This window comes from Squalius cephalus, assembly GCF_949319135.1.
Source record: "Squalius cephalus genome assembly, chromosome: 25".
NCBI classification, from domain to species: Eukaryota; Metazoa; Chordata; class Actinopteri; order Cypriniformes; family Leuciscidae; genus Squalius; species Squalius cephalus.
The window spans coordinates 22,898,161-22,910,950 of NC_137146.1; the positions used below are offsets into that span (position 1 = coordinate 22,898,161).

At 37.4% G+C, this 12,790-nt stretch overlaps 1 protein-coding gene across 2 annotated transcripts in view; it reads left to right on the plus strand.

The window, feature by feature from the left end:
- Nucleotides 1-12,059, plus strand: part of dpp6a (dipeptidyl-peptidase 6a) — a 352,775-nt gene extending 340,716 nt beyond the window's left edge. For both annotated transcript variants that reach the window (XM_079863854.1, XM_079863853.1), the window contains exons 20-26: nt 1,118-1,312; nt 1,543-1,597; nt 2,573-2,672; nt 5,056-5,114; nt 5,191-5,263; nt 5,346-5,419; nt 9,626-12,059. In XM_079863854.1, the coding sequence (XP_079719980.1) occupies nt 1,118-1,312; nt 1,543-1,597; nt 2,573-2,672; nt 5,056-5,114; nt 5,191-5,263; nt 5,346-5,419; nt 9,626-9,775 (706 nt within the window). In that variant the 3' untranslated portion in view covers nt 9,776-12,059. The remainder of the gene's footprint in view (nt 1-1,117; nt 1,313-1,542; nt 1,598-2,572; nt 2,673-5,055; nt 5,115-5,190; nt 5,264-5,345; nt 5,420-9,625) is intronic.
- The last annotated feature ends 731 nt before the right edge of the window (nt 12,060-12,790 follow it).

The window sequence follows — 12,790 nt, forward strand, 5'->3', positions numbered from 1 at the left end:
TCTCGTTAGTCTCTATGGTTTCCAATCAGTTAAGTCTTGTCAGCTGTTCCTTGTTTAGTCTACTTATGTTTTTATACTCCCTGTTCTGTTCTATCCCTTGTCGGTTATTGTTTGTATGAACGTCATGTTACTCCCGAGTTTACTATTAAATACCTTGTTTTTCTGAATATCCTTCGTCGTGCGCTTTCTTCAGCCCATAAACGTTACAGTACTGTTGATTAAAATACTAAATTTGGTGTTACATTGTGGGTGTAAATGAATAGGCTTGGAACCCATTGTAACCCAATGCACAGGACAACGGTGACACCAGATAATATTAAAAAATATTCATGATTCTGAAGCTGAAAATACAGATTTATTTTAGATGCACTCTGTCACTGACCACATATATTTAAAATAATGTTGGCCACTTTTTACTGGTAACATAAGACATTTGGCATTACCAGGACTCACAAATATTACACCATTTCATTATTAATTATACATTATATTCAACATTATATATAGTAGTTTAATGAAGTATTGACACTAAAACTCTGAAAACTTGTTTTTCTCTGAAAATATTTTTTTTTCTCACATAGTATTTTTATTTTATTTTGGGTGAACTATACACAATACACATTGTCACTATCCTCAATACATATTGTTGCACTTTTGTACTGCGATATATTGTGACACGATATATTGTTACACCCCTAGTATGCCGAATGTACTGACAAGCATTTATGGGAAACTCTTTATGGGAAACTAAAGTAAAATATACATTACAGTAATTTCTACTGAAACGTGTACGTTATGTATTTAAATATAGTTGTAATTGCACATTTGTAAGGATGATGTTTTTAATATAAAATTGTACATAATAATATAAAATAAACAGTTAAAATTAAAATCAAAGCAAGTAAATAACTCATCAAAGTAAGTTTACTTCAGTTTCAAATTATCAGCTTTCATATTTTCACTTGGAACATTCCAGAACGTAGATAGCATTGCCATAAATGTATTCCAGATAGGCAGCTTACTAAATTTTAACAGCCAGTTTGATCAAGCACAAAATTAAATGCTTCTTTCCTTAAGAAAACCTAAATGGTTTGTCTTTTTTTCCTCTCTCTCTCAGAGATGGGACTCCAGGCAGTCAGTCGGTCTCAGAGCAGTTCCACATTGACTGGGCGTCAGTGCTGGTCAGCAGTTTTGGGGTGGTTGCAGTGCGCTTTGACGGTCGTGGAAGTGGCTTCCAGGGGACTAACTTACTCCATAAGGTGCAGCGCAGGCTGGGAATGTTCGAGGAGAAAGACCAGCTGGATGTCCTCAGGTAGTTGAGCAGCCATCTGCGCCCTACACACAGTGAACATCCATCAGTGCCAACACACAGCTGCACGAAGTTACTGCATCTCCTTAACCGCGCGGCAGATCTTCAGTCATTTGCATGTATACCATGGCCTGAGTTCAAAACTCAGTGATATGATTGACACTGACTATTCAGTATGTGAGAAGGTCCTACAGTGGCAGACCGTTTAACATTTTGTCTTTTGTGTCTGGCAGTGTTATGATGCAGGAGCCGTACATTGACAAGACTAGAATTGGAGCTTTTGGGCAGGTAAATATATACTACATTTTACTGTTATTATCTCTCCAGACAGACATTTACGCACATGCATACAGAAAGTACATTAAAGATCTGTTACAAACCAAACACTTTCTCTTAAGGCAGCATTCTAACTGAAAGGGAATTGAATGGGCCTATTTACACTTGTCACTACGTGCTTTTACTGATCAGATAATTGTCTGATTTGTTAAAACTGTTTCATTTACACTTGGCCACATAAATACCACAGATCTGGTGGGCCATATCTGTGGCAATGTGTTTTGCAGTAGTGCTGTCATATCCGGCTACTGGGAGCTAGTATAACATGCTCTCACGTGCTTATTTTTTATGTTTATATTTTTATGTTTATATGTGGCTTCAACAACTAGATGCATTTACTGTACACTTTTCCATTTTCATTTGGAATGTGTCTCAAGCCACCTCCTGAAGTGGTTTAAGTGACTGGATTTAAAGCGTTTCACTGGGCATTTACACCTGGTCTTTTCACGATTGGATAGCATTTTGCTGCCCTGACTGACAGCTTAAAATATCTACATAGGCAGCTCACTAGGTTTTTGAACAGAGCTACATTGTCTGCGACCATTGAGGGTTCACTTAAAAGTGTGACTCATCCAACCGCAGTTGTGATGACGAGAGAGTCTACAGAGCCTGTCTGACTTTCAGCATGTCACATAAACTCTTCCTCTCTCACTAACTTCAGTCCTGAAGAAGAGCAGAACAAATTGGTTTCATGCAGTAAGAAGAACTTAATTGAGACCATCTACATTTCTGGCTATATCTTCGTTTTTTCCCATGCCTATTTCTTTCCTCGAAAGATTGATTTTTTTTTTCACAGGATTAATTAATGGATGTTCAAAGGCTGAATTTCTGCCTCACTTTAATGAGCACAGACAGTATCAGAAACTTCTGTAACTAGAAATGAAAGTGCGATCTCAGAGCTCTTGAGTCGAGTGTCTTGTGTTTCAGGTATATGGAGGTTACATCACCAGCCTTCTGCTCAGCTCTGAGGACTCCATGCTCAAGTGTGCTGCAGTGCTCTCGCCCATCACAGACTTTGCGCTATATGGTAGGGGTTGTGTGTGTGTGTGTGTGTGTGTGTGTGTGCTTGTTTATATGACTCATGAGGACACAAATTTGTAAATGACATGGTTGCATGGTATAATTACACTAGTATTACTGCATAAACATGGTTTATGAGGACATTTCCTGAGTCCTCGTAATTAAAATGGCTTAAAAAGCCTTCTAAACAATGTTTTATTAAAAATGTAAAAATGCAGAAAGTTTTCTGTGATGGGTAGGTTTAGTGGTGGGGTTAGTGTAGAAGGATAGAATATACAGTTTGTACAGTATAAAAACCATTACACCTATTGAATGTCCTCATAATGATAGGTGCACCAACATGTGTGTGTGTCTTAAGACGGGTGCCCAATCATGTTCCTGGAAGACCACTTTCCTGCAGAGTTTAGCTTCAATGCACCTGTCTAGAGTGATGCTTAAGACCTCGATTAGCTGGTTTAGGTGTGTTTAATTAAAGCTAGAGCTAAATGCTACGTTATCCGCCATGTTGTAATTACCGTAGTTTCCTGATGACAACACGTGACATTCTACTCGGAGCTGTTCACATCCTTGGACTGGCAACACCATCAACGCCTAAATGAATCTGCAGCAGTCAGGTGGTACAGCGATCACATGGTACAAGTCAGAGTTTTCAGAAAATACCCAGTTATACATAACATTAGGTAGCTGTTGACTCTAGCATTATACTAGCTAGGCCATAACTTGACCATTGGGAATTTATTTATTTATTTATTGGTAATGGTCTTTTTATTTACTAAATTAAATAATTAGAAGATTTTAATGGATTTAAGCGAATGAGGAAAAAGAATGAAGAATAGTAAAAGAACATGATTTTTAAATAATTTGAACTATTTGTAAATAATATTTTTATTTTTAAAATAGGTATATGAATTAAAGTGAATATGTGCATAATATGTTGAAAACACAAAATGGCAAAATGTTTCTTGTCTTGTCACATTCAGATTTATGTAATTCTGAACAGAATGTGGTGAGACAAGAAACAATTCAAAACTGTGAAATATGGCCACATAAATCTTAGTATTTTGCATAACAGAATATTACTGTTGGTTGTTTAAGGCGAGGCATTGCTTTTTCATGCATCTGTCAATTTTGGGCTTTTTGGCTTTTCAAGTATTTTTTCAGACGAGTGGAAAGAAAACATCTAAAATACACTGTGAAGTATATCTTTTATAGCACTTTATCTATTTGCGTCTGTAGATTTCAATTACAGTACATATCTTACAAGGCTGTTTTCTCAAAATGAGTTTTTTTCTCAAGCACTGAGTCACAAATCTCCACTTCAGTAGCACTAACATGCACCAAACTTTACAGTTTTATTCCCCTTTTTTACTGAGGGGTTTGTTCAAATATAATTTGCCTGATTTTATACATTTTATTCCTTATATATGCATTTGAAGGAGTTTCCCTTTGGAAGGAGAGTATTTAAATGAATCATGCAAGGTGATTTACTAAGGTGCTACTAAGGTAATTTTACTGGTATTTGCGGCATTATTTACCACCCCAAAAAAGCATGATGCTTTTAAAAGCCTGATGGATTTTATCTAAAGGTTTAATAAACTATTCCATTAAAAAGGGGTTTTCTGACAATTATGTCATATGTTAGCAGATGTTAATTGGTGGATTGCGTTGGTCATCAGTAGATTAGAACTTTCCACTCCCATCGGCGCTTTTTTGGGATTGCGCTCTCATGCTAATTTGCCCTGTTAAGTCAACTGGCCCTTATTCATCCAAAATAGATGTACGTGTGATATCAAGAGTGGGAAATATCATGAAAATGCTTGTCCCACCCATAGCTTCTTCTGATTGGTCTGTTGTTGTAAAACTGACATCGATGCACTGTGGTAAGAGATGCACTATTGATGGCACCTCTTGATGCAATATCTTGAAAATGATCCAAGATGCTGAAAAAAACATCGAGATGTGATGTAAGATATCACCAACAACCGAACCAACAATTAAAACAAAAGTGCATGTGCATAAATGCACCCTGTTGGAACGTCTCCTAAGGAGGATTGTCCAATTCATCATCCATTCCTGCAGCTCCCTGTCTGCACGTGTCAGTGGATCCCATCAGTATTCTGAGAGCAGGGCCTGTAGGAGGACTGAAGCTCTCAAATTACTCTAGAGGAACAGAGGGATGAAAAATGAAGCATGTGTGTGTTCATCATAAACAATACCTCACATCTTACAGCGGCAACAGCCGAGGAATCGGCTCATAACTCACCAGGCGCATCAGCGTGTATTGTGAAATGGCTGTGCAGTGATTTTTATCAAAGGAAATGCTCGGAAATGAACTCTGCCAGTGACAAATGTCACCACTGACTGATACTGTTCTTATTTCCTTCTTTCAGCTTCAGCTTTCTCAGAGAGATATCTCGGCCCTCCCAAGCCAGATCGGAGAGCATACGAGGTACATTTCCTTAAGCTGGATTTTGTATTCCCCATTACTGACAACACTTATAGTGTGCTCTTTAATGTTTCCACAGATGGCCAACCTTGCATACAGAGCGTCCCAGTTCATCGATAAAAAGTTTTTAATCATTCATCCAACAGCAGATGGTGCATTTTCTTTTCCACTTCTTCTATGTCTTTGTAAAGGAGAGAATGCTGTCAACTGACACACATTTCATTTACCTTTTAGAAAAAGTTCATTTTCAACACACAGCCAAATTCATCTCCAGGCTAATCAGCGAGAGAGCAAATTACACTCTTCAGGTAAGTGTGCAGGTTTACTTAGTTTCTAAGTTCTTCCTTAATTTGGGATATAAAGTCTACACTGTGGCTAAAGCCACCTTTACACAGGCTGATGGATACATATCCTGAATACAATTTCAGCTTGGGGTGTGTTGAAATGTTTAGACTTTTGCAACTAGACTGTATGCGACCACCCGACCAGATGAGGGCAGAGTAAAAATTCCAATAACGTTTTATTCTCCAAACACTATTTCTGCTAAATGAGCACTGGTATGAATAATTAATGTCCAGAATAATTATTTTATAATTAATAAGCCCTAGAAGACCTATGATTTCCATAAATTTTCAACAGGATTTTCAAAATATTCTGAGAACACTGAAGTTTTCTTTTGCAAATAATAGTTAACATGAACTAACAATGAACAATACTTCTACAGCATTTATTCATCTTAGTTAATGTTTATTTCAACATTTACTAAACATTTTTATTTTTTAGCATGGACAAATAATAATAAACAATTAGATTTAACGAAGATCAATACATTCTTTAAAGATATATTGTTAGTTCACATTAGCTGTCTAAGTCTAGAGCTGCACTATTCTGAATAAATTGAGAATCACGATTTGTATGTTTCAAACCGAGATCACGATTCTTCTATGATTCTGAGCAGACAACTAAACAAAAGAACATGTCATTTACTAGAGGTTCTGACAAAATGAGAATTGCTGCAGTCTATTTAAAGTGTTTAATTCATTTGAATGAATGATTCAATGACTCACTTTTAAATACTTTTTCATTACTGGATGAATCAGTGTTTTTTGAATGAATGATTCAATAACAAATACATTTTTAACAGTCACTTACTGGTGTAACGATGTATCGATACAGTCATTATTTGAAGCGCCATGTTACTTTCTAAATGTGATTTACTGTATTTTGATCGCTTCCGTAGACATCACTGTTTATGTCCGAACTAATAACTTTTATCCCAGTTCTTCTGTGATAATATGAAAATTTGTAACACAGAAATAACGATACTGTGTGGTTGAAAGACTGTTTTGTGAATCGGTTTCATTCTTGACATCTGCTCTCTCTGGCTCTCTCTAAGGTTTAATAGACAATGGCGAATCGTTGTCGTTTAGGAATGGGATTATTTGGATGGGTGTTTGAATCGAGATCGCGATCTTTTAACGATTAATGAAGCGGCTCTAGCCAATGCATTAACTAATGTTAACAAATGAGACCATATTGTAAAGAGTTACCAATATGCTTCTAGCTCAATTTTAAATTAACCAAATCAGCCAGCTCAGAGAGAAAAGCCACAAAAAAAGAAAAAAGTATATGAAAACACAAGGTTGTTGTCCGATAAAGCACTGTGAATGATGTAATAAAAAATATATATAATTACCGAAGTATAAAAAAAAAAATCAATATACTTACAAATCGTCAATCAAATCAAATCACTCACAGTGCTTTATGGGAGTTTGTGGCTCAGCGACTTCTGTAATTGGTGGATTTCTCATCAAGATTATGGGTATTGCAGTTCTTCACTAGCCTGGCAAGCCAGACCTACATCAAGATGTTAGGTCTGGCAACTCACCATAGACACGGCTCAATCCGAGGGGCGGGATAAACGGCTGTCTTTCAAATTCACTCTGCACGCAATTGGACAGCGCTTCAACCAACCAGAGCGTTTTCCCAACAGCGGAGCTAACGTTAGTTGATAGATTCAACTTTTGCCGTATCTGGCCGACAAAACTACGAACACATCTTCCTTTTTTAAGAATGACTTAAGTGCCGTTCTTTGCTCTTTTCTCAAAGAAAAACTTAACTCCAAGTCCTCCAGAGTCGCGGCCAAAGCCGATTCGAAAGACTGTTCGCCAGAAGCAGCCATTCTTTGTTTTCAAGTAGCAGGGAACCGTCGCAACTGTCGTCATTATGTTAAGCCCGCCCCGCCTACTCTATACACGATGTGATTGGCCTGACCTAATTTTGTTTTTTCCAGCTCGAAAGTCAACGGAGAGTTGCTAGACTACCCTGGCTGCAAAATAAATGTTGCTGCCGCTAGGGTGCATCTAGATTTCTAGGCTAGTTCTTCACAGGAAATTCTGCAAATTCAACTTTTTTTTATTTCTACAATGAATTTGAAAACATGCTTGTGGTTTGTTCAGAAGCTTATCATCACATAACATCCTCATAGCCGATGACAGGACTGTCATGAAAAATGTACAGTATACACTATTTTTCAAAATCAGTTTTTCTGGTAAATGAATGAGGTTTTCACTTGTCCACCCTGCATCATCTGTGGCGATGTTCACCAAAGGTGTGTGAGCTCTGTGGTGACTGGACACTGAGCCTGTGATCATCCAGCACTGCTGCCAGCAGAAGGATTAGACGCACTCGATGCATGCAGCTCATTTAAACAGATTATACAGGCCTCTCTCATGAGCCACGCGCTAACATGCTGAATAATCCCATTATATTCCCACACTAGGAGATTTCCTCTTTGCTTTCTGCTCCCTAATAGATTTGCTATTAATTGCTGGCTGGTGATTGACTGTGGAATTAATTAGGGCAGATATTCATCAGAACATTTGTGGTCGTCACTGTGTCAAGCGTTTCTTCTCAATTTATGATCTATTAGGTAGAGTCAGGGCCGCCACACACACACACACAATAAAGTATCATCGCAGTGGATGTTTTTGGACGTTGCTCAGTTGTTTTCACACTTGGTTGGATTGTTTGGTTCAAACCCATGGTTCAGTATGCATTCTGTACCACAGTTCATGTTTATTTGTGCTTCTCTCCATCATTGTATAGCATTGCATTATCGTCTGAGATCAGTATTGGGAGATATAGAGTAACAACTGATATATGCATTTTATGTAAGTAGTCTGTTATACCTCCCTCTGGTGCTCTTCAAGTGTCGGTCAAAAAAAAGTATTATTATTTTTATTTATTTTATGTCAATTAAATGAATATTATATTTTAGTTTTATAATGTTTTTTATTTAATATTTTGTATTTTTAGGGGATTTTTTATACTAAATTATATTTACACTGTATTTATAATTCATTTATTCACTTTTTGAGCATAGACCTGAAAATTTAATTTCCAACTTAAACTGTCGTAAATCTTCAATGCTTTAGAGCACAGACTTAAGTTTGATCTCTTTTTAAAGACGACACTTGGCAGATTATTGCTGAAGTGAAAAAAGTTTTAAAAAGTGAACTTAAAAAAGTAACAGAATTTTACGTGTATTTTTATGAGAAATGCACAAAAATACTGTATTTTCATAAATCTAAAAAAGTTGTGTTCCAAAGTTAAGCTTAATATCTCAAAAAATTAGCTTTCAGCAAGATTTTGTTTGGCTGTAGTACCAAAAGTTTTCATTAGATAAAATTCGTCCCATTTATTTTTTATAATTTTTTTTTATAACATGCAATAAATTGTTCACAATAAGTTCAGGAACATCAGTTACGTTTGTTTTGGACTTTGACACAATTTTTTACAGGACCATTTAACCTTTTCAAATCATGTCCATGATTTTTTTTGTGTGTGTGTGTGTGTGTGTGTGTGTGTGTGTGTGTGTGTGTGTGTGTGTGTGTGTGTGTGTGTGTGTGTGTGTGTGTGTGTGTGTGTGTGTGTGTGTGTGTGTGTGTGTGTGTGTGTGTTCACATTGCAAGTGCCAAAACCTTTACCAAGTTTTGTACCATTCCAATTAAGTAAAAAAAAAAAAACATAAATTTTTCCGGTAAAAAATGACAGAAGAGAACCAGAGTGTTAAATCTCATTGATTTACATTATAAGCTATCAGGATTTCAACTTACTTTTTTAACATATACTGAATATATCAGCAACTGCACCAAATTGCATGTTTTTGCTCAGTTTGGCCTTCTAAATAAAACGGAGGTGTTTTTTCATCAGATCATATTGTATGAGCCATAGAAGCCTGATGGATTTTATTTAAAAGTTTAATAAACTATTCCATTGAAAAAAAGGGTTTTCTGACTATTATGTCATATGTCAGGCTTTACATGGTTAAAAAGTAGCAACAATAAAACATAAAGGCAAGGTCGAAAAACATTTCCAAGACCTTGATATGAAAATAAACGTGTACTACTGATTTCACCAAGCTCTGATGTCAAACTGACTTGTGCTCACACCAAGCGTGAAAGCAGTTGCGATATTGAGCTCATACCCCTTGTCGTTGTGTCCTTTGCTAGATCTACCCAGACGAAGGACACTTCATTCACAACGAGGGAACGCGGCAGCACCTCAGCCAGTCGCTGGTCAACTTCTTCGAGGAGTGCTTCCGGCTCCCGGATCAAGTGTTCGAGGAGGCGCTGGAGGAGGAAAGCGAAGAGGAGGGTTAGTCCACCTGTTCCATGATGTCCAAGCACAAAGCCAGCTCCTTTTGCCACATAATATGCAACCCATAGATTTGAAGCCACCAGTTTTCAGTTCCCTCCCAGTGTAGCATGCCGACTCTGAGACCGCCCTGCCTCGTGTTCCTGCCTCCGCTCCCCTTCAGGTGCTCCTCACTGTCATCAACCCTCGACCGTGGCATCTGGCTGGCGCCACATCGTCTCGCTCTCCCCAGCAGGCCAGTTATGAGCTTCTGAAGGTGTTAGGAGTCTCTGGTCTGTCCATCAGGTTGACGGATGAGATGCTGCGATATGAACTGACCGCCAAGCACGTTTGGCCTTTGAATCCCAGAGAGCTGTGGGACTCGCAGGAGTTGAAACAGCAAGACTGAGGGGGGTCATTCGGTGTTTGATTCAAATAGATATTTGGTGTTTTGGGCAAAAGGGGTGTCGTTGTCGGGAGAACGTGTCATTTGTGGTTCAAAAGGTCTTCTCATGTCCAATTGTGCTCATGTCTGGTGTTGCAATGTAAAGTCGCACATGAAAAACATTCACTTGGATATCGATAAAACTTGTTTTCAGTGTTTCAAGCGTGTCCGAGTCTTGGAAATCTTGTAGCCTCAAGTGTGTATTTTTAGATGGTGTTTATTCATTGCAGAAGGGGAGCGAAAACGATTCTCATTATTCTCACAGACCATGACAGTTGTACAAGACTGTTGATCCCACTTCTCAGCGTGTGTTTCCTCGAAGTGATGGTCTGTCAGTGCTGGAGAAAGCACTCTATGTTGATTTAGTCACTGTGCCTTATTACGGGGGCGAACGACCCTGTTCGAGCCTCCTTGTGAATATCACCAGTCATTCAAGGCTTGCGTTTGATTAACTAAAATCCTGTATCTAAAACGCTCGCATTACGTGGCCATCACAGAATCTATTATTGACTGTAATAGCATCCCGATAGCACTGTTATTTTAACTTGCGCATGTGTGAGCCGATGTTGTTTTACCATCAACAGTACGAACCCGCTCGCATCCTGCTAATAGCGGTTTTCCATCCACTTTAAGAATCGGGTAATGGAGCATGAAATTAAAATGTATGATTTCAACATTACCTCAGTATTAAACTAAAGCCCCTCTGAGGGTTTACAGACACTTTGTAGAACATTTGCTGATTCATGGCCAAAACAAATCTGTACATAAAAAGTATATTAAGTAGGGTAGGAAACACTTTTGTGTTAAAGGGATAATGAAAATTCTGACTTTGACTCGACCCTCGTGTCGTTCCAAACCTGTGTGACTTTCTTGTTTAGCAGAATGCTCATGCTATTCTTTCAATACCATGAACATCAATGCACGGAGTTGAATGGAAACAAGGTCATACAGGTTTGCAATAAGGGTTGAGTAAATGATGACAATATCTGTCCCTTCAACTCATTAAAAACAGTATTGTGCAAATGTTTCACATTACAGCAGTGGCCAACTCGTTCCAGTTGGCATTTCTATTATTTCATTCACGTATGGTATGTTTATATACAGTTTTGCACAGTACTGTATCTGAACAGTTATTGGTTGTAACTTTTTTCCTATTAAAGCTCTTGAGGATGAATTTTATTTTGTGTGGATGAAATGTTCATGTTTAATATTGATGCATTCACAGTGCATGTCGAAAAACCATTTGCAACTCAAAAGCTATTTTTTAAAAATGGTCAAATATCTGCATAGTATTTTTGACGGCTTGAATGTTCAAACTTGCATTTCATTTCCGGTAGTTTTGTGAGTGAGATCTCGGTCTTGTCTGCTTGATGTATAAATGTTACTCAAATATCATTTAAGTCTCTGAATATCTGAGTGTTTCTTGTACATAAAGCATTTGAAGGTATTTTGTTCTCCTGTGTAGAGCAGAACGGCGGAGGTCGCGGTTTCTATGAACTGAAATGTGCGATGAAAAAAATCAAATGGGACCAAGAGTTTGATGGGATTGCTGTTTACTGACTCAGCAAGAACAGTCGTATTGTGGCACCTCTCAGAAATACAAACTATTTTATCATCACCTTTGTTATGATTTGTTTTCCTCACTTGGAGAAAAGAGGATGAATACTGTAAGTAACCAACCAAAATAAACTGAGAGCCTTCAATGTTGATGTCCTGCTTTCTTGTGAATTAAGTGAACGAGTGCATTTACACACATGACCTTAAGACAGCGAACACTAAGGTTATGTAAATAAATGTCTTGGAAGGTGTTTTGTTTTGTTTTTTATCTCAGAAATGTCATAACCGGTTTAAATAAAACTCAATCAGCAGATCTACATTTTTGCCTGTGATCAATTCAGTGTTGCATATAAACACCTTTATCACTGGATCTGTCAGCTTATTCAGCTTATGTTAAAGGGTTAGTTCACACAAATAAAAATGATGTCATCATTTACATACCCTCATGTCATTCTAAACCTGTGTAACTTTATATATACAGTGCAATGCATAAGTGAATACACCCATGCTAAAGTTGACTAAAAAGAGGAATAAAAAATCATATTTTGGAAATTGAACTTAATGCCTTAATTTAAAAAATTAGGAAAAATCCAACCTTTTAGGACACCAATTTTCTTTGTGAATGAATAATGTATCGTAAATAAATAAATGTTCTTCCTTAAAATACATGGTGCATAAGTGTGTACACCCCTATGTTAAATTCCCATAGAGGCAGGCAGATTTTTATTTTTAAGTTTTTTTTTTTATTAATTTTTAGGATACTATGCATCCTGATAAAGTTCCCTTGGCCTTTGGAATTAAAATAGCCCCACATCATCACATAGCCTTCACCATACCTAGAGATTGGCATGGAGTACTTTCCATAAGATCATCTCTCAATGCAAATCAAACCAGCTATTAGGCTAACTGAAATAAAACCATGCCAATCTCTAGGTATGGTGAAGCCTATGTGATGATGTGGGGCTATTTTAATTCCAAAGGCCAAGGGAACTTTATCAGGATGCATAGTATCCTAAAAATTAATTAAAAAAAAATACTT